Raw genomic sequence first — 22,763 nt, 5'->3', positions numbered from 1 at the left:
TGCTCTCCAGTCTAATAATTTAATAAATTTAAAATTGATTATTTTTAATATAACTTTTAATATTTTAAAAAATATAATTATTTTTATAATGTATATTAAATGATGTAGATATGTCTTACGTTATCATTATTCATTACTCGTGTGGAGGTCCGTGAGAGAGAATTAAACGTGTTACTGTTTTTGTACGAATTTATCTCTGATAGAATCTTTGACACTTCCAAAAAGAAAGGATGTGTGGTAAGCATGTTTGGCATATAACTTTATTAACAACACTTTATTCTTATAATAATGACCGTCGACATCCTTTATTATTTTTTACTTTTTCTTTTTCTTTTTAAAAAATATAAAAAATACTTTTTATAGCTATTTTAACCTCTTATTATGTGTTAAATTAATATAAAACTATGTTAAGTTTCAATTTTTTTTCTCATAGCATAATTTTTTATTTATTTATCCCAATAACACTATAATCAATATTTACATGAATAACACAGTTTTGTAACAGATTATAATTTAATTTTTGAAAAACCGAATTTTGACTTCTTATTTTAATATTTTTTGTTAAAAAATATATTAGAATTCACTTTCTGGAAAATTGAATTCTGTTTTTGTTTTTGAATATAGTTGAAGATTAAAATAATTTTCAAAAACGGTTGAACACTATGTGAATTTTGAAAACTGTTTAATATACTTTCTTAAATTTTATTTTTTTAATTTAAATATTAATAAATAATTCATTTATATTTTAATATTTATTTTATTTTAAAATAAGAAGTTAAAATTCGACTGAATTCTAACCTCTTACAAAAATCCATGTAAAAATATTGGCCCGAGTGTGTTATTACGATAAATAAATAAAAATTATGCTATATGAGAAAAAAAATCGTTAAGTTTCTTTAGAAAATCTACAAATGTAAATGACTATTGAAGATAGAAAGCAAATGCAAAAAGAAAAGCACGTGCCTCTATTGGCTATACTGTTTCTTCATTCATGACTTTCTTTTTTAAACAAAATAAGAAAGTGAGCAGATTTTTTTATAAATATTTTCTAAATAAGAAATAAATTTGATTTAAATATTCTTTTATTTTGTAAATGAGTGTTTTTTTAGTAGTGCTTATTCGATAGTACAACCAGCCTTCTACCTACCAAAAGTTTGAACCTAACTACGGTGCGGTATGGCTCCTCCACTTTTGAAATTTTAAACAACATGGATCCTATTTTTATTGATTTCGATAAATTTTAAGGAAGGTTAATCTCTATTTACTTTAAATTTAAATGAATGATATCATAAAATTAATATAAGAATTAAATATAATAGCAACATTGACTTATGAAAATATTTTTATATAAAACTATAAGGGGAGACCCAGTAGGATTTTCCCCTACATATATGCGAAAAAAATGACAAAATTTCGTAATAAAATCCAAGCTAATCAAATATGTTGTAATTTTTTTTAATGAACTTTAGAAATGTTATATTTTTTTTATAGATTTTTACGATTTTTTTCTGCTTTTTATTTAACCAAATCTTGTTATTTTTACTGCAATTTTAACTTATTTATCTTATTTTCTCTTTAATGAAATAATTGTTATTTTCGTTCTATTTATTTTCCAACACTTTTTTCTCTTCTACTTGCTTCTTTTCTTTCTAATTTTTCTTTTTGTACCAAACAAAGCATTACTAAAAATAAAAAATCTAAAAATTCTATTATATATTGTTGCTGTTTTCTTATAAAATTTATATGATACTAATATTTCATTCTACTGTTTTTTGAATGGAGGTTTACAATATTTCGTTTTTCATTTTTATTTTTAAATTTCTATTAAATATATGAATATATTTAAAAGCTATTCGGTCAACACAAAATTATATTTTTATGTGTACATAGTTTTTCATTTTACTCAAACTATTCTCATTTTTCTCGAATTATTCAAGTAATACCATGCAAATATTTACAACATTATGAAAAATTTTCAAAATAATTGTATTAAAATTTCAAATTAAATACGTATATGCTCTTTTTTGTCTTTTCATGATAATCTAATTAATTATGAAGGTTCAGTTTTTTTTTTTATCTGAGTTACGAAGGTTCGATAATTTTCAGACACTTATTATTTTTCTTTTACCCCACATATTTTTATCATACAATCATTTTTATAGAAAACAATTGTAAAAATTCAATTTAAAAACTTATAATATCAAATAGCCACAGAATTTAAATAGCCCTTATTCCAGATATAATAAAAACTATAAAGTATACATAGGGAATTAAATATACGAGTTATATTATCATGTACAAGGAGAGATTTATTCAATAATAACTATAATTAATACTATCAAGGGTATAGTTATGATTGTTGAACTCTCATGAGGATTTTATTCTCAAAAGACTAGTAAAAAATTAGAGAAAAAATAAATAAACTGTTATTGATTTCAACTCTTAAATATTACTGATGTACCATAATATTATTTAAAATTAGAAAATATTTAATATTTATAATGTATGAATTGAATGAAAAATTTATAAGTAACGCTAAAGAAAATATTCTTTATTATGAAAACTAAAGAAATAAAAATTGTATTACTTTTTTTTTTCTTAAGAAAAGAGTTGTTTCAATGTAAAGATTATGGGATATATCCTCTGAAATTGGAAAAATAATAATTGGTGGTCATGAAAATTTAATTATTCATTTACCGATATATAATTATTTAAAGAAAAAAAATTATGTATGGATGAGATCAATCCAATTCAAATATCAATTTTTCACCACGTATTACAGTTTGATCCATTTAGAAATGTATAAAGTCAAAATGTCATATTCATTTTCCACACATTTTATATTACCTTTTAAACCTTTTTTTTTTTTATCTATTTCCTGTCATCAGTTATCGTGTCACATTTCTATTTCTCTTCTAGTGTTTGTCTTTTATTTTGCCTCTTAATGGTTAGGAATCAATAATTATTCAATTTGGAGACAAAAACCCGACTTTTAACATTTTCGTCTTCTTCCTGTTCACCATTTTTCGATGCTATTAAGAAAAAGGATAGTAGGAAACTGCCAGTATAACGTAAAAGGAATAATAGTAAGATGATATTCATTTATATTTATTTAACATAAATTGTAAATGTAAGATAATTATAAAATAATAAATTTTTATATTTAAAAGAAACAAAGTAAAAAAGAAAAATATATCAAATTAATGTAAAAATTATGTGTACAAAAGTTTTATTCTCAACATCAAATATAATTTATTTTTCTGAAATAAATATACCTAAAAAATAAATAAAGTTAGATAACCTGATGAATAAAATCGAACAACTTTATTATTATTAAATCAGGTCATTTTTCAATCAGTGAATTGTATGCAATACTTTCATGTTATGAATATAAATACTTACTGATTAAGATGTAGATATTAAGGAAATTGCAGTGGTATATATAGATAAGAGTGAAGAAAATGAAGCTACAGTAGTGTTATTTTAGGTTCTGCTTCGTTCCTCCGTAGGGTCATGGAGAGCTTCAAGGGAGACGACGAAACAGAGAAAAATCTTGCAGTAGCTCTCCTACAACCAGAAGAGGCGGTTATTCATGCAGAACAACGACACGGCCAATCGTACGAGGAACAAAGTTTCGGTAACAAACTCTGGGTCGAAACGAAGAAGCTATGGGTAATTGTGGGGCCCTCCATCTTCAGCCGCCTGGCGTCGTTCAACATGAACGTTATCACCCAAGCCTTCGCCGGTCACTTGGGTGAGGTGGAACTCGCCGCCATCTCTATAGCGAACACCGTCATCGTCGGCTTCAATTTCGGCCTCCTGGTAAGCTCTCCCTGACCAATTCCCTTTTTCTGGTAAAATCACATTCCTTTGATATCATCGATATTCATACGATTTGGTAATTACGCAGTTGGGGATGGCGAGTGCGTTGGAGACACTGTGCGGGCAAGCGTATGGCGCGAAGAGATACCACATGTTGGGAATATACATGCAGAGGTCATGGATTGTGCTCTTCTTGTGCTGTTTCCTGCTGTTGCCGTTTTACATATTCGCGACGCCGCTTCTGAAGTTTCTGGGACAGCCGGATGATGTGGCAGAGTGGAGCGGCGTGGTGGCGGTGTGGCTGATTCCTCTGCACTTCAGTTTCGCGTTTCAGTTTCCTCTGCAGAGGTTCCTCCAGTGCCAGCTGAAGACGGCGGTTATTGCGTGGGTATCCCTGGCGGGTTTGGTGGTGAATGCGGTAACTAGTTGGCTCTTGGTGTATGTGTGGGATTTTGGACTTTATGGTGCAGCTATTTCTTTGGACATATCATGGTGGGTTTTGGTTTTTGGCATGTATGCTTACGCTGCCTATGGTGGTTGCCCTTTAACTTGGAAAGGTTTCTCAGTTGAAGCCTTTTCTGGACTCTGGGAATTCCTCAAACTCTCTTCTGCTTCTGGGGTCATGTTATGGTATTCCATTATCATCTTCTTCATTACTTTCTTTCTTCTATTCATGTAATAAACACTAATCATTTCTATAATCATGCAGCTTGGAGAATTGGTACTACAGAATACTCGTTCTTATGACTGGCCAGTTGGAGAATGCCACCATAGCCGTTGATGCCTTGTCTATATGGTAAGTTCTTTTACTCACATTTCAGCTATTTATAATTGTAACAAAAGCATGAAATTGGGTGTTGTGATTTCTGTATTTTCACTATAACATTTTGAATTTTGTATTTTGCTTTGCAGTATGACCATTAATGGGTGGGAGATGATGATTCCCCTGGCTTTTTTCGCCGGTACAGGGTACTTTTCATTTACATTTATAGCATTCAAAAGTTATTATTTCTACATTAGAATTACTCTTTTTGAACTAGATAATCATTTTATTTTGTTATACTATCACACTTCACACCAACTTAGAAAAAACTCGTTTTTCCTTGATTCAATCATAATCATAATCTTCACTGTTTAACCTTAAAACACCATAATTATTACTGCACGAAAGTCATCTTCGTTTTCCTCTTTCTGGGAAAAAAGTTTGAATTATATTGCTTTTGTAAATATAGTGCTGAAAGTTTCTCACTACATGTTATAATTTTCATTGAAGATATCACTAGATTCCACGTAACTTAAAGGAAACAAGGTAAAACGACAGTAATTTATCTTGTCCGATCAGTCATAGGATTGGAACTCAATGTGACATTTATTTTTTATTCAGTTATCTACAACAAGACTAAAGAACTTTTCTTCAAACTGTAGCTTGCATCTTGGTTAAAAGTATGGTTTAGAATCCATCGTATCGTGGGATATTATATTTAAATAATATTATAAACTATTTCATCATATTACTATTTTATTTCTTACTCCCATCCAAACTTGTATCGGTAAGAGAAACGAGAGAAATAAATAGACTAGAATAAGTTGGTAGCATGAAATAAATAAAAAGTTCAAAACATATAAAAAAATTAACAAAATAAATTTTACCATTTTAAAAATTGTTATTATTTTCTTTCATCTTGCACCAGACAAATTATAGTATTTATATTTTCCTATCTTTACCTCTCATGTCATGTCACCCATACATTTATGATTATGGAGATATTAAGTACGACCATGGATTATGACTCCTTTTCAGTCCAATTTTTATATATTTATTTATTTTCAGTCGAATTTATGACTTCAGTTCTGTCTGTTCTTCGCTGTCTCTCACAGTCAAACAAACTATGCTGAAAAAACTGGAAAGTTACGTAGACAATTGAATAATTGAACAAGGGAACTATTATATTCACAATCAACATTTTATTACACGCTTTAAATTTATTATTTTATTTTCTAATTTCTTTATTCCTTTACAAATACAAAAATTGGCATTTTTAAATATAGTATTATTTTGATGCCCAGCAAAATTTTACATACATTTTGTATCCATTATTTTACCCTTCAATCTTTTCCTTTTTTTACAAATAGAAAGCTTAGGTTTTTTTTATAAAAATTTGCAGAGTAAGGGTGGCAAACGAGCTAGGTGCAGGGAATGGAAAAGGAGCAAAATTTGCAACGCTAGTCTCAGTGACAGAATCAATAGTGATTGGGGTTGTGTTCTGCGTTCTGATAATGATGTTTCATGACTATTTGGCTTACATATTCACCACCAGCTCTTCGGTGCTACAAGCCGTTGACGACATGTCATTCCTCTTGGCCATAACCATTCTTCTCAACAGTGTTCAGCCAATTTTGTCAGGTACACAAAACACATGCCTATGCTTTCTTAATAATATGAATATTTTAACAACTTTTTAACAACACATTATATATTATTATTTTATTGGTTCATAACGCAACAATCACAAACTAAGCTATTATAAAAAAGTTGTAAAAAAATTATTAAAAGAACAGTTTCCTTTCCTAATAATATACCATATCTCCCATCGTCCATGGAATCTTAAAATCCAACGTATGTGCAGCCAAAGCCTACCTATTTTATATGTTCACGGAACTCACATGTGACTCTCAACATTTAATAAGCGATATTGTTTTAGTTTGATAGATACCCCTGCAAACATGTTTTAACAATGATTCTACTATCATTCTTGATAAGGTTGCACTTGAAAAAAAAAACAAAATTCTTTAGGTTTTTCAATCGGATGTCGATTTCATTCTTAGTTGACGTGCTATTCTTACTTTACTCATTAAAATAAGACTTTTTAATGGTGTACTCTTAAAATAGTTTTCTTTTATTAGTTTATTTAATAAATAGATAAAAAAGTCTTAATTTCAAAGTCATGTTGGTTAAGGTGTGTGTCAATGTCACTAGTGCAGTTAAACGAATTGGTACCAGTTATTTTTTGTCATAGACAACCGAGGCATATGTAGATGAGGTAAAAAGTCACTGCATTTCGCCTCGGTTTTCTTTAACAGAAGCAATACCTAGGATTCGACTCGGTTCTCTTTGAACCGAGTCATATCAGTTCTTCGTAGTTTCAGATTGGGTTTCAGATTAGGTTTCAAATTGTTCACTTTCTCATACCAATTCTCCTTTCCCCCTTCAAGCTCTTTTACTGCAAAATACAAAAATCTGAACAGAAAACTCAGTCAAACAGAAAACCACCGGCCGCAACTTCGACGGCGGTTGCACCGGAACACCACCCAGCACCAGAAAGTCGCTGATCATGTTCCTCTGCCAGACGAAAAGCGAGGCCAGCGCCGCCACCCACAGGAACGTGAAGAGGGTCTTGTGAGAAGCGAAAGGTGGCATTTTGGGGTTGCGGAGGAACCACCCGAGTACCCGAGGAGGAGCCCTTCCGCCCTTGCGCCTCCGCCTCTGCCGCAAGAACAAGAACGGCCACCGCGCCTTTTGCCCCCGTCGCGTCTCCGATGTAACACCCCGATTTAGGCGTTACAATTTAATATTCCACAAAATACATATATAATTTTTCTTTAACAAATTTCAACACCCATAAAATATTAAGTTCTTTATTACAGCACAAGTCTTCTGAAAATAAAAGTCCACACAGTTCATAAACTTCTGAAATTTAAAATTTCTCACAGTTCGGAAATTCAAACACAGATTTATTTTAGAAATTCCCCATGTCTCCTTTTCCCCACAGATCTCTCATCTTCTAAGCAAGTCCAGAACCATCTGCTAATTCATCTGATATAGTTTCTGCTCCCGTATAATATCACACATTATACGATCATCGCATTCACATGCACAAACACAAACAGTAGGGTGAGCTAACCGATTCAAGAAATATACATCATCCACAATCTTACTAACATCACAAGTGTGGTAAATCAGTCAAATACATGTATCTCAAACATACTCAAAAACCAACTATTACACTGATACTTTATAATATTTCTCCAGTCAAAATCATTAGTCGATTCACTAGAGTCAATACAACATATTATTAATCTGCCTACTTACCAAAGCACAGCAGTCAACAATCCTTCTGTCTACTTACCAAAGTAGTATAACCATGATATACTGATTACTTACCAAAGTAATCTAACAAGGTGATTTTTATTATCTACTTACCAAAGTAGTACAACAAGGTGATATTGTCTACTTACCAAAGTAGCACAACACAAGATCTTCTGCCTACTTACCAAAGTAGCACAAACCAAGTTCTTCTGCCTACTTACCAAAGTAGCGCAGCAAGACAATACTGTCTACTTACCAAAGTAGCACAGTATAGTTAATCTGCCTACTTATCAAAGTAGCACGATTTATATCGTTCTTTTTATCTCTTCATTCATCATCTCATCCTGCCTACTTATCAAAGTAGCGCAAATCACCCTGCTTACTTACCAAAGTAACGCAGACCCAACATCTTCTCGCCTACTTACCAAAGTAGCGCAAACCAAGTTCTTCTGCCTACTTACCAAAGTAGCGCAGCAAGACAATACTATCTACTTACCAAAGTAGCTCAAATTAACCAAATTACCTTTTTCAACATATTATTTATCGACGATCTGAACCAATCAAACTAATCAACAACATGTTTAGATCATATGGTAAGCTTTTCAGTCCAATCCAATGGTTAATGAGGCGGAAATCATCAATTTTGTATAAATGATCCAAAAACATAAATTAACAATATTGAGATCCCTGAGAAGATACGAAATTAATATCTCTAATTCTGTAACTCCGATCTAAAATCCGAACGGTCGAAGTATGCCACTATCTCTTAGGATCAACATACTAAAATTTCAGATTAATCTAACGGTTATCTAAGTAGATATGGAGATTTTACCGAGGTAACTCAGAGACAGAAATTTAAGTGGTTCTCGGTTAAACTCAAAATGCGAAATGAATTCCTCTAATCTCATACATCTAATTCCAAATCTGAACGGTCAAGATCACTTAATATGTCTTATGAACTACATACTAAAGTCTGGGCTCAATCTAACGGTAAATGAAATATCTATGAAATTTTTACCATAATAACTTAAGAACAGAATTGCAGTGTTCATCAAATATTTCAAACTTTCGAAATTTCTTTCTCTAAACATAGACCTTCAATTCCAAATCCGATCGGTCAAACTGTAATAATGTATTCTAAGAATCATATATCCAATTTTCAAGTTGATCTAACAGTCCCATAAGTCAGAATCTATATTTTACCAAGGGAACTCAGTAATAGAACTGCAGGGGTAATTAATTCACTCAAACATGTAGGATATATATCTCCAAGTACAGACTACTAATTGCAAATCCGAACGGTCAAAGTGTATTAATATGTCTTAGGGATCATATATCAAATTTTGAGGTTGATCTAACGGTCCAATAGGTCAGAATCAATATTATACCGAGACAACTCAGTAACAGAACTACAGGGGTAACTAATTTACTCAATCTTGCAGAACTTATTTCTCCAATTACAGACTTCTATTTTCAAATCCGAACGGTCAAAGTTTAGTAATAGGTCTTAGGATTCACATACTAAAATTTTAGCTAAATCCAACGGTGAAAACAATTAATAGAAATTTTTCACCACAGTAACTCGAAAATGAGAGATTATAATCTTGAAAACCAAATTTTACACAAGTCAATATATAACTACCATTACCAATTTTAACACATGCATACTCATATTCATGATCATAATCAAGAAAGGATTAGCTCCCCTACCTCTTCTCCTTGCAAGAAATTCTTCACTCTTGATGTTCCTAGACCACACCTTTGCTTGATTTCACTCTCAAATTCAAAGCAAATTCTAACTTAAATCTCTCTTCTCTTTTCCTCCTCTCTTATGGCCTTAATAAGTTTTTATAAAGAAGAATAAAGCATCCCCGTATGCTGCTTGCAATAATACAATGCAAAGAAAAGAAAAACAACAATTGAAAGGGATGGGTCCCCTTTTACCAAAACATGCACCCATGTTTTACGGGAATCATCAACCTCCATGATTCAATATTGTCTTCTTCTTTCCATATTAGTAGTAATATTTTTTTTTTAATTTATAATTATGTCCCTCCTTTTAACCAAAGATGGCCAGAACAAATTGCATCAAATTTAAATAATTAACACAAGAAAAACCAAGCTAAACAAAATGGTAAAAAAATACAAACAATAATCTTTATCTTACATATGAATGCACACCATAATTAATTATTCAAAACCACAATATTCATAAAATTATTTTGATTTTTCTATGGGTCTTACATTCACCCCAACTCCAAAAATTTTCGTCCTCGAAAATTAAGATGTTACCCAAACAAATGAGGGTATTCTTTTATCATATAATCCTCTAACTCCCATGTCATCTCTTGGGTTTCCTCGTTCCAAAGCACCTTCACTGTACGAATTTCCTTTCCCCGTAACTTCTTTGTTTGAACTTCTAACACCCTTATTGGTCTCACTTTGATAGTAAGATCTTCACGTACTTGAATGTCATCTGTTTCCAAAACATGGGTCGGATCAGAGACATACTTCCTTAGCTGCGACACGTGGAACACATTATGCAAGTTCGCCAACTGTGGTGGTAATGCTACCTCATATGCTACTGGTCCAATCCTCCTAAGAATATCGTAAGGACCGAGAAACTTTGGTGACAACTTCCTTGATTTAATAGCCCTACCTATGCCGGTAATCGGTGTCACACGTAGAAACACATGATCTCCTTCGCTGAATTCAAGAGGTCTTCTTCTCTTGTCTGTATAAGATTTTTGTCGACTTTGTGTTGCACGCATCCGGTCTTGTATCAACTTGACTTTTTCTGTCGTTTGCTGTAATAACTCGGGACCTACTGAAATTGTTTCTCCATCCTGAAACCAGCACAAAGGTGTCCTGCACCTTCTCCCATACAATGCTTCATACGGTGCCATTCCAATGCTCGCATGAAAGCTGTTGTTGTATGTGAACTCCACCAAAGGCAATACCTCACTCCAACCTCCCAAATGATCCAATACACACGTTCTCAGCAGATCTTCCAATGACTGAATAGTCCTTTCAGTTTGTCCATCTGTGTTTGAGGATGATATGCTGAACTCATTCTTAACTTTGAACCCAAAGCCTCTTGCAATTGCTGCCAGAACCTTGACGTAAACCTTGGATCCCGATCTGAGACAATGTTATTTGGTACACCATGCAATCTCACTACTTCCTGAATATACAACTCTGCCAATTTCTGCATTGACATTCTTAGGTTGATTGGCAAAAAGTGAGCACTTTTCGTCAATCGATCAACTATCACCCAAATGGAATCATGACCCTTCAATGATCTTGGTAAGTGAGTTACAAAGTCCATCGAGATGCTGTCCCATTTCCATTGGGGAATATCCAACTGTTGTAACATTCCACCTGGCCTTTGATGTTCTATCTTAGCCTTCTGACATACCAAACAAGAAGATACAAAATTTGCCACATCCTTTTTCATCCCACTCCACCAGAAAGATTCTTTCAAGTCTTTGTACATCTTAGTCATACCGGGATGTATGCTAAGACGACTCTTGTGTCCTTCTTCTAGAATCATCTTCTTCAACTCATCCTTTGCTGGAATGCAGACTCTATTTTTAAAACGAATAATACCATCTAATCCCAAATTGAAGTCTTTAGCTTGATTCGTTCCCAACAACTCCATTGTATCTTGCAGACATGTGTCTTCCTTTTGTCCCACTTTGATCTTTTCTAAGAAATCATTTGTGATCTTTAAATGATAACACCAAAGGTGTTCTTGGCTCAGCTGCAATCCCAAGTTCATATCTCTGAACTTCTCTATTAATTCAAACTCCTTCACCATCAAAGCTGACATATGTATTCGCTTTCTACTCAAAGCATCAGCTACAACATTTGCCTTCCCTGGATGGTACTGTAACTCAAAATCAAAATCCTTCAAGTACTCCATCCACCTTCTCTGCCTCATGTTCAACTCCTTCTGATCGAAGAGATACTTCAAACTCTTGTGATCACTAAAGATTTGAAAATGTGATCCGTACAGATAGTGCCTCCAAGTCCTCAGAGCAAAAACCACAGCCGCTAATTCGATGTCGTGCGTTGGATAGTTCCTTTCATGCACCTTCAACTGTCTCGATGCATAAGCTACTGGTCGCTTCTCCTGCATCAATACACAACCGAGCCCATGGTATGAAGCATCACAAAACACTTCAAAAGCTTTAGAAGTATCAGGAACTGCTAATACTGGAGCACTTGTCAACCGTTTCTTCATCTCTTCAAAACTTGTTTCACACTTGTCGGTCCATAAGAAAGGTTGTTCTTTACGAGTCAACTGTGTCAAAGGACCCACTATCTTGGAGAAACCTTCGACAAACTTCCTGTAATACCCAACTAGGCCCACAAAACTTCTTACTTCTGTTACCGTCTTTGGACGTTCCCATTTTAGCACTGCCTCCACCTTCGTTGGATCTACAGAAATCCCTTTGGCAGAAATCACGTGGCCAAGGAATTGTATTTCCTCCAACCAAAATTCACATTTAGATAATTTCCCAAACAATTGATGCTTCCTAAGAGTTTCCAACACAATCCTCAAATGTTCTGCATGTTCTTCATGATCCCTTGAATATATAAGAATGTCGTCTATGAACACAACAACAAATTTATCTAGCCACAGTCGAAATATTCGATTCATGTAATCCATGAATATAGCAGGAGCATTGGTCACTCCAAACGGCATCACCACATACTCGTAGTGACCATAACGTGACCTGAAAGCCGTCTTCTGACTATCCTCTGGCTTGACCAAGATCTGATGGTAACCAGACCTCAGGTCAATCTTTGAAAACACACCAGCTCCTCGCAACTGATCCAACAAGTCATCAATTCTTGGCAGTGGGTACTTGTTCTTAATTGTCAACTTGTTCAGCTGTCGATAGTCGATGCACAACCTTGAACTACCATCTTTCTTCTTTACTAACAAGACTGGAGCTCCCCATGGTGACACACTCGGCCTGATAAACTTCTTCTCTAGTAGTTCCTCAATTTGTCTCTTCAGCTCAGCTAGCTCTGTCGGAGCCATCCTATACGGAGCCATAGACACTGGTCCAGCTCCTGGTACCAAGTCTATAGAGAACTCCACTTCCCTGCTCGGCGGCAATCCTGGTACTTCATCTGGAAAGACATCCTCGAACTCTTCCACTACCGGAATACCCGTCGTTTGAACCTTAAAACGTTTCTGCTCTTGAGCTACCAGTACAAAACACATGGCCCCATCACTAACATCCTTTAGAACTTCTTTGGTTGAGATCAGTTCTAAACCATCCGAGTCTGGAAAAACCAATCGTTGTTGTCCACAGTCAAGAAGAACGTGATTGGCGGTCAACCAATCCATTCCCAGAATTACATCTAAGCCTTCGAGAGGTAAGGAGATCAAGTTCACTTTGAACTTGCGTCCGTAGACTACAATCGGGCATCCAACACAGATCGAATTGGTTGAAATCTGACCCGATGTTGGTGTCGAAACCACCAATTCATACCTTAGATTACTCACCGGTATACTGAAGTCTTTCAAACAAGTAGAAGAAACAAAGGAGTGCGTAGCTCCGGAATCAAACAATACATGCACACATTTACCAAACAAAAGGCATGTGTCAAGGATGAGATTACCTGGCTTTGTAGCCTCTTCACCGGTCAAAGCGAAAACTCTTCCAGCTATCTTGGGCTTCACTCCTGAAGAACTTGGTTGTGGTGGTGCATATGCTATCTTCTTATCAGGACAAACATGAGCGAAATGTCCTGGCTTGTTACACACAAAGCACCTCTTCTCTTCAACCTTCACTCCAGAGAGCTTAGGACAATCCTTCTTGTAGTGCGCACCACCGCATTCAAAACATTTCACGGCTGTTCGCATAAGCGGTTGGGGTCGCTGATATGGCTTCTTCCATGGCTTTCCTCTAATAAACTTGTCCTTCTGAGTCTTGTCAACTCGGTTTCGGTTCATTTCTAGTAACTCCACCTTTTTTGTCTTCTCAACTAAGGCTGGAAACTTCTTGATTTCAAGAGGTACAATCATTCTCCTCAGGTCATACCTCAGACCCTGCTCAAATCTTTGACACTTCCACCCTTCCGTCATGTGCTGACTATAAAAACGGATAAGATACTCAAACCTGTCGATATACTCTTGCACTGACATCCCACTTTGACGCAAGGCCAAAAACTCTTGCTCCCTTTCGATCTTGGCACTAGTAGGGAAGTACTTTTCCAAAAACTTGTCCTTGAAACTGTTCCAAGTAATAGCCTCTTCATCAGATTCCATCAGTCGTTTCATACCATCCCACCAGTACTCTGCTTCCTCTTTTAGTATGAAGGTTGCGTAATCTAGTTTTTCCTCATCTGTGCACTTGATCACATGAAAGATCTTCTCAATGTCCTTGATCCAAGCATCCGCTTTATCTGGCGTAGTCCTTCCATTGAACCTTGTTGGGTCGTGCCTCAAAAAGTCATTCAGCCTCGAATAAGTCCTCGGTTCCTGAGTGGTATGTTGCCTTTCCATTGCGTTGATCATCCGATCAACAGCCCGATTAAAATCATCAATTGGGGATGTTTGACCAACATTGTTAGATCGACGTGCCATGTTCTACCATATACGTCAAAAGAAAGTAATTTAAACACAAGTCAAAACAATGCATATCTCTACCTTTCAAACCAACGCTCTCCAAAAGAGCTACAAAATAATCACAACAAATCACAGAGTCACACAACAGAAGTTAACGAGCTCACTTCCCAAAAGCCCCAAAAGATTTTCGAAAACCATTGCTCTGATACCAAACAGTGTAACACCCCGATTTAGGCGTTACAATTTAATATTCCACAAAATACATATATAATTTTTCTTTAACAAATTTCAACACCCATAAAATATTAAGTTCTTTATTACAGCACAAGTCTTCTGAAAATAAAAGTCCACACAGTTCATAAACTTCTGAAATTTAAAATTTCTCACAGTTCGGAAATTCAAACACAGATTTATTTTAGAAATTCCCCATGTCTCCTTTTCCCCACAGATCTCTCATCTTCTAAGCAAGTCCAGAACCATCTGCTAATTCATCTGATATAGTTTCTGCTCCCGTATAATATCACACATTATACGATCATCGCATTCACATGCACAAACACAAACAGTAGGGTGAGCTAACCGATTCAAGAAATATACATCATCCACAATCTTACTAACATCACAAGTGTGGTAAATCAGTCAAATACATGTATCTCAAACATACTCAAAAACCAACTATTACACTGATACTTTATAATATTTCTCCAGTCAAAATCATTAGTCGATTCACTAGAGTCAATACAACATATTATTAATCTGCCTACTTACCAAAGCACAGCAGTCAACAATCCTTCTGTCTACTTACCAAAGTAGTATAACCATGATATACTGATTACTTACCAAAGTAATCTAACAAGGTGATTTTTATTATCTACTTACCAAAGTAGTACAACAAGGTGATATTGTCTACTTACCAAAGTAGCACAACACAAGATCTTCTGCCTACTTACCAAAGTAGCACAAACCAAGTTCTTCTGCCTACTTACCAAAGTAGCGCAGCAAGACAATACTGTCTACTTACCAAAGTAGCACAGTATAGTTAATCTGCCTACTTATCAAAGTAGCACGATTTATATCGTTCTTTTTATCTCTTCATTCATCATCTCATCCTGCCTACTTATCAAAGTAGCGCAAATCACCCTGCTTACTTACCAAAGTAACGCAGACCCAACATCTTCTCGCCTACTTACCAAAGTAGCGCAAACCAAGTTCTTCTGCCTACTTACCAAAGTAGCGCAGCAAGACAATACTATCTACTTACCAAAGTAGCTCAAATTAACCAAATTACCTTTTTCAACATATTATTTATCGACGATCTGAACCAATCAAACTAATCAACAACATGTTTAGATCATATGGTAAGCTTTTCAGTCCAATCCAATGGTTAATGAGGCGGAAATCATCAATTTTGTATAAATGATCCAAAAACATAAATTAACAATATTGAGATCCCTGAGAAGATACGAAATTAATATCTCTAATTCTGTAACTCCGATCTAAAATCCGAACGGTCGAAGTATGCCACTATCTCTTAGGATCAACATACTAAAATTTCAGATTAATCTAACGGTTATCTAAGTAGATATGGAGATTTTACCGAGGTAACTCAGAGACAGAAATTTAAGTGGTTCTCGGTTAAACTCAAAATGCGAAATGAATTCCTCTAATCTCATACATCTAATTCCAAATCTGAACGGTCAAGATCACTTAATATGTCTTATGAACTACATACTAAAGTCTGGGCTCAATCTAACGGTAAATGAAATATCTATGAAATTTTTACCATAATAACTTAAGAACAGAATTGCAGTGTTCATCAAATATTTCAAACTTTCGAAATTTCTTTCTCTAAACATAGACCTTCAATTCCAAATCCGATCGGTCAAACTGTAATAATGTATTCTAAGAATCATATATCCAATTTTCAAGTTGATCTAACAGTCCCATAAGTCAGAATCTATATTTTACCAAGGGAACTCAGTAATAGAACTGCAGGGGTAATTAATTCACTCAAACATGTAGGATATATATCTCCAAGTACAGACTACTAATTGCAAATCCGAACGGTCAAAGTGTATTAATATGTCTTAGGGATCATATATCAAATTTTGAGGTTGATCTAACGGTCCAATAGGTCAGAATCAATATTATACCGAGACAACTCAGTAACAGAACTACAGGGGTAACTAATTTACTCAATCTTGCAGAACTTATTTCTCCAATTACAGACTTCTATTTTCAAATCCGAACGGTCAAAGTTTAGTAATAGGTCTTAGGATTCACATACTAAAATTTTAGCTAAATCCAACGGTGAAAACAATTAATAGAAATTTTTCACCACAGTAACTCGAAAATGAGAGATTATAATCTTGAAAACCAAATTTTACACAAGTCAATATATAACTACCATTACCAATTTTAACACATGCATACTCATATTCATGATCATAATCAAGAAAGGATTAGCTCCCCTACCTCTTCTCCTTGCAAGAAATTCTTCACTCTTGATGTTCCTAGACCACACCTTTGCTTGATTTCACTCTCAAATTCAAAGCAAATTCTAACTTAAATCTCTCTTCTCTTTTCCTCCTCTCTTATGGCCTTAATAAGTTTTTATAAAGAAGAATAAAGCATCCCCGTATGCTGCTTGCAATAATACAATGCAAAGAAAAGAAAAACAACAATTGAAAGGGATGGGTCCCCTTTTACCAAAACATGCACCCATGTTTTACGGGAATCATCAACCTCCATGATTCAATATTGTCTTCTTCTTTCCATATTAGTAGTAATATTTTTTTTTTAATTTATAATTATGTCCCTCCTTTTAACCAAAGATGGCCAGAACAAATTGCATCAAATTTAAATAATTAACACAAGAAAAACCAAGCTAAACAAAATGGTAAAAAAATACAAACAATAATCTTTATCTTACATATGAATGCACACCATAATTAATTATTCAAAACCACAATATTCATAAAATTATTTTGATTTTTCTATGGGTCTTACATCCGACGCGCCTCCCTCTCAACGACGCATAAGAGAAATCCCTCTTTGTGCTGATACAAACGCCCCCCCTTAATTTGGGTTATCTGATACAAAAATCAGAAAATAAAAAAAAATTAAAAGTTGTTTGTGCTGTGGAGGATGAAGAAAGCTCGTGGAGAAGGAAGAAGAAAGCTATCGATGCTCGAGGAGGAAGAAAAAACCTTATTCGCGTGGCGTGAGAAGATGAAGATGGTGGTCGCGGCCTCCATGGAGTTTGGACGAGAACGAAGGCGTTGTGGTGGCGGCTTGCGGGTTTGCGCGTGGTGGTCAGCGGCGTGGTTGAACGACGATGCTTGCGGCGACCGTAATGGCTGGTGATGGTGGCGGTCTGATGATGGGGTTTGGTGGAGAGGAGAAATCGTGACGGAGGGAGGCAAAGATGAGAGCGAGAGTGCAAGAGATGAGAGTGCGAGAGATGAGAGCGAGAGTGCGAGAGATGAGAGCGAGAGTGCGAGAGTTTGTGAGAGGTTTTTTGATTTTAACCTAAGGGTACTGCCTCGGTTATATTTAAAACCGGTGCCTAAACCCTTTAAATGCATCAGTTACACAGCGAACTGGTGCCTAAACCATTTAAAATTTATATTATATGCCTCGGTTAGCCTTCTACTCGAGACAGTAACATCTATAGGCATGAGTTCAAATATAATCGAGGCATATAACTGCCCAGTATTTACCGAAATGTCACCGGACTTTTATACGCTTCGGTTTCAGTAGAACCGAGGCGTATATAGCGCGTTAAAAAAGCCTTTTTTTACTAGTGTGTGGATTTGCTTCGTAATCAGATATCCAGTAACTTTTAAATCTTTTTTCGAATTGTACGAGATATTTAAATATTTTATATCAATTACAAATTAATTTTTATTATTTATATCTTAATTAAAAAGTACACATCCAACATAACCTAATTGGTTTAGTTTATCTAACTAAACTTAGATTCATAACTCGATTTTATTCAAAGTTGTTCGACTTCACTTAATTTGATGTGACTTAACTAGATTAGGTTTAATGTAAGACCTATTATATTAAACTTGATTTAGATTCAAGTAGACTTGGTTCAATATAGTTATAACAAGATTTAACTTAATATTCAACTCGACATAGTCTAATGTGAATCTGGCATGACTTTGCCTAAATTGTGTTTGACTTAACTTGGTCTTGATTAAACCAAATGAGTTTGACTAAGGTGTTTTTAACTAGACTTGGCTCAAGCTTGACTAATTCGATCTCATATAGGTTTAACTGAACTCAACATAAGGTGGGTCTGGCATAACTCAACCTAATATAGGTCAATTCTACTAAGCCTAATATGTATACAATTCGACTTGATTCAATATGAACAAGACTCTACTTGATTCGACTCAATCAAACGTGGGTCCTACTTGACTTGGTCTAAAATGTGTCCAACTGGACTCGACCTAACAATTGTCAGTCATGTCTTAGTTTAACATGGAAACCCAACCCAACATAGACTCGAATCAATTCAACATTATGAAATCCTATCAACCTTGACTAAGATCCATAGTCGTGGGTCTAACTCGAGGACCTACTTGACTCGAGTTTGATATAAATATATGCATCTTAATTGGAATCACTCAAACATACTTAATCACCATGAATCCAACCTAACTTAATCTCACATGAACATGAAGAAGAGAGAATGTTTGATCACAATGTCTTCATATTACAATGCATGCAACTAAAAATAAATAAAATATTAACTACGTTTTACAATTAAACCATGTATGATTAAATTTTCCTTTTGCACAAACATCACTCTTATACGAGTGAACTTATAAGAAATATAATAATATTTAAAAGATTGATTTTGTTTTAGTTAAACTTGAATTGGTTTCAAAGTGTTAAATCATAAACCGAACAGCTAGATTTAAGAGAAAAAAAATCCAAATCAATTAAACATAATTTAATTGCTTATTGATTTTTCATGTTGGTTTTATTTTATTTTTTTATTGATTCGATTATGAGCACCTCTCTGCTTTTTTTAGAGCATGCAAACATCTTTTTATAATGCATACTCATTGAATAAATTATTTTCTTCATTTGATAATTATGATTGGTTAACGTATTCTCTTATGTAAGTATAAACTTTAATAACTAAAGCAATTAGATAAAACTTTTAGTCCACAATTTACTATCTTTAAATTCATTAATATTAACATCGATAACAATTGAACTTAAAATTAACATTAACATTGATAACAATTGTGTGAACTTAATTAAACTAATATACAATAAATCTCTAACACACATATCTTGAAACACATGCACTTGCACAATGATTCAAACGTCTCATACCATATCCTTGAGTTGGTTGTCCATGGTTGAATCAACAACCTCCTCAATTTGACACATGCTTGAAAAATCTAACCATCCCCAAGTTGGTGTTTTTGACAAATTTATCACATTCCTCCTATTTATACAACATGCAATCTTTTTCATTTAAATAATTCACACAGCACATAATATTTGCTATATCATCCCTACCACCAACATTATGTTGGAAAATTGTACAAGCAGCACAAGGACAATTCAAACTACACTAGTACATTAAGAGGATATGACACCGGTTCCTTTTGGTTATAGGCACCGGTTCTACAACCGAAGTATATACCAACGAGGTAAAAAGGGGTAGGTTTTATGCTTCGGTTGTGAACTGGGTTAAAAAAGATAGTATTTATGCCTCGGTTTTTGAATAACCGAGTTTGTTTTCTGATTCTACGGCCTCGGTTAGAACCTGAACCGAGGTAGTAGGATTCTTTTTTTCATCAAATTCCAGAACCCCAAACTGAAAAACTGTTAAAAATGAAACAGAAAGCCAGAGATGAAACTCAGAAATGAAACTCAGAAATGAAACTCAGAGATGAAATGACAAATTACATAGATGAAACAGAAAATTACATACTCAGAGAAACAGCAATATTACAGATGAAACAACAATATACAATATTACAACATCCAATGTCAAAATTCTCTCTACAGAAGCAACAAAATTACATACTCAAAGATGAGATGAAACAGCAATATGCAATATTACAACAAACAACAACAGAAGAAACTCAGAGATGAGATGAAACAAGAAAGCCAGAGAAGCCAACAACAACAACTGGCCCGCCATCCCTCCACCTCTGCAAACGGCTTCTGTCCCGCATGCCTCTGCAAACGCCTCATCCTCCTCGACCCCAACAACAACAACAGCCTCGCCACTGCTCGCAAACCTCCATCCACTGCCGTCGTCGCCGCCCTTAAAGCCCTCTTCCGCCCTAGAAACCCTAGAAGAAAAAGGAAACTTAGTATGGACCGATTGATCGGTGTAAATCAAAGTTCAATCGGTGGAAAAAGTTTCTAACGATGAAAACAAGCTTTTAATCGGTAGAATCGAAGGAAAATGGTGAAAAGGAGAAGAACGCGGCTTGCGGCAAGGGTTGAACGGCGGCTTGCGGCGTGCCCTGATGTTGGGGTTTGGTGGAGAAGAGAAATTGAAGGCGAGAGGGCGAGAGGGAGAGGGCGAGAGGGCGAGGGCGAGGGCGAGAGGGCGAGGGCGAGAGGGCGAGGGCGAGAGGGCGAAAGGGCAGAGTGCAGAGTGCGAGAGCGAAATGGCAGAGGGCGAGAGGGTTTACCTATTTTTTGAGGTGTAGAGGTGTTTATGCTTCGGTTGTGAGAGAGACCGAAGCAGTATACCTCTGTTTCGTAGGGTTTATGCTTCGGTTTTCGGAGTAACCGAAATAGTAGCGTGGTTTTAGGCACCGGTTTTGAGGACAGCGAGGTAATATCATCATTATGCTTCGGGTGATCAGGAAACCGAGGCATATAAATTGAACTTATTTTCAATTTTGCCATCGCGTTTTATTAGGCACCGGTTTATTATAAAACGAAGCATAAAGTGCGATTTTAAAAGCAAATATTCTACTAGTGCTAGCAGTACTCCAGAAACATTATATCGAATCAAAAAATTAAGATTAATTTGATACAACATAATACGTGTTTCAAAAAATTATATAACATATTATACAATATTATAGGAGTGGCTGTTGGTTCGGGATGGCAAGCATATGTAGCATACATAAATATAGGAAGCTATTACCTCATCGGTCTCCCACTCGGAATTATCATGGGATGGGTCTTCAAAACTGGTGTTGCTGTAAGTATAACTAATCTACTAAACTTAATTACCACATCTAAACTCTCGTTAATTAACTTCTTTTCAAGCCTTAATGTGTTGTTGTTCATCTCAGGGTATATGGACTGGCATGATCTTCGGTGGCACAGCACTTCAAACATTGATACTCATCATAGTAACCATACGATGTGATTGGGAAAAGGAGGTATATATATTTATATTTAAACTTTAAAGGTTTCATAATGTGTAAATTATAACTAAATATGTCTTTTATTCTTTAATTTTCAGAAAAATTAAAATTAGTTTATTTTTAAAACTTTTTATCAATTTTAGTCCCTCAAATAAATTTAACAAAATTTGATTTAAAAAATTAAATTTACACATTTTAAAAATTAAAAACTAAATTAATCTAAAGTTTTGAAAAGAAACTAATTTCAATTTTTAGTATTTATCCCTATAAATTATTTATATAAATGTTGTAATATTTTGTTTTAATGGTGTTTTGTAGGCGGAGAAAGCTCGGTTTAGCGTGAATAAGTGGTCAAGATCTAATTCCAATGGCGCACTGCAAATCCCCAATTAACATTCCATTTTATTTAAATAAGTTGCATAGAAAAAAAAAATTAAATATATTATCATACAATACAATACTGGTTATCATGATTTTCAATCTATATTCAAAGTTTTAATTTACTATTTTTTTTCTTTTTTGTGATGATTTTGTAGCATTTAATGTTTTATATTTCACTATATTTCTTAAGGTAGAATAAAGTTACAATGTTCTATATTTAATGTGATTTTTTAAGATATGATAGTTAAAAATTGTAAACAAATATGTTGTCTCACGTGTGCAACTAATTCCTCTTTCTTTCGTACGTTTATAAGAAATCATGTCAAGACAATTTAATTTTTGGTTTAAACCCTCCCTTGGTCCTCAAGTTTATATGAAAATCTCAGTTGGGTCCTCAAGTTTTTTTCTGTCTCAATTGGGTCATATTTTTTGTAAAAGTGAGCACATTTTGTCATAACCGTTAAGTGTTGTGAGACAGCGTTAAAATGGTGTGAGCTGGATTTTTTCATTT

General features: G+C 34.5%; 1 protein-coding gene and 2 long non-coding RNA genes across 3 annotated transcripts; 1 reads left to right on the top strand and 2 right to left on the bottom strand.

Annotated features, from left to right (window-relative positions):
* Window positions 1–3,447: 3,447 nt before the first annotated feature.
* LOC124833161 (protein DETOXIFICATION 27-like) lies at window positions 3,448–22,377 on the top strand. The gene is made up of 8 exons (XM_047307563.2): window positions 3,448–3,822; window positions 3,911–4,452; window positions 4,532–4,618; window positions 4,735–4,791; window positions 5,988–6,226; window positions 21,584–21,702; window positions 21,797–21,886; window positions 22,190–22,377. Exons 1-8 carry the CDS (start codon window positions 3,514–3,516, stop codon window positions 22,262–22,264), a joined length of 1,518 nt encoding a protein of 505 aa, XP_047163519.1. The 5' UTR covers window positions 3,448–3,513; the 3' UTR covers window positions 22,265–22,377.
* Window positions 7,405–9,932, bottom strand: LOC148204076 (uncharacterized). Its single transcript, XR_015784374.1, has 2 exons — window positions 9,620–9,932; window positions 7,405–7,648 (listed from the first exon to the last, which is right to left on the bottom strand). It is a non-coding gene; the product is annotated as an uncharacterized LOC148204076 (long non-coding RNA).
* LOC148204075 (uncharacterized) lies at window positions 14,759–17,222 on the bottom strand. The gene is made up of 2 exons (XR_015784375.1): window positions 16,974–17,222; window positions 14,759–15,002 (listed from the first exon to the last, which is right to left on the bottom strand). It is a non-coding gene; the product is annotated as an uncharacterized LOC148204075 (long non-coding RNA).
* Window positions 22,378–22,763: the final 386 nt, after the last annotated feature.

This window comes from Vigna umbellata, chromosome 2 (assembly GCF_029865625.1).
Source record: "Vigna umbellata cultivar VRB3 chromosome 2, Vumbellata_1.0, whole genome shotgun sequence".
Lineage (NCBI taxonomy): Eukaryota > Viridiplantae > Streptophyta > Magnoliopsida > Fabales > Fabaceae > Vigna > Vigna umbellata.
Note: the sequence above shows the minus strand (reverse complement) of the source record. Positions and strands in the feature narration are given on the sequence as shown.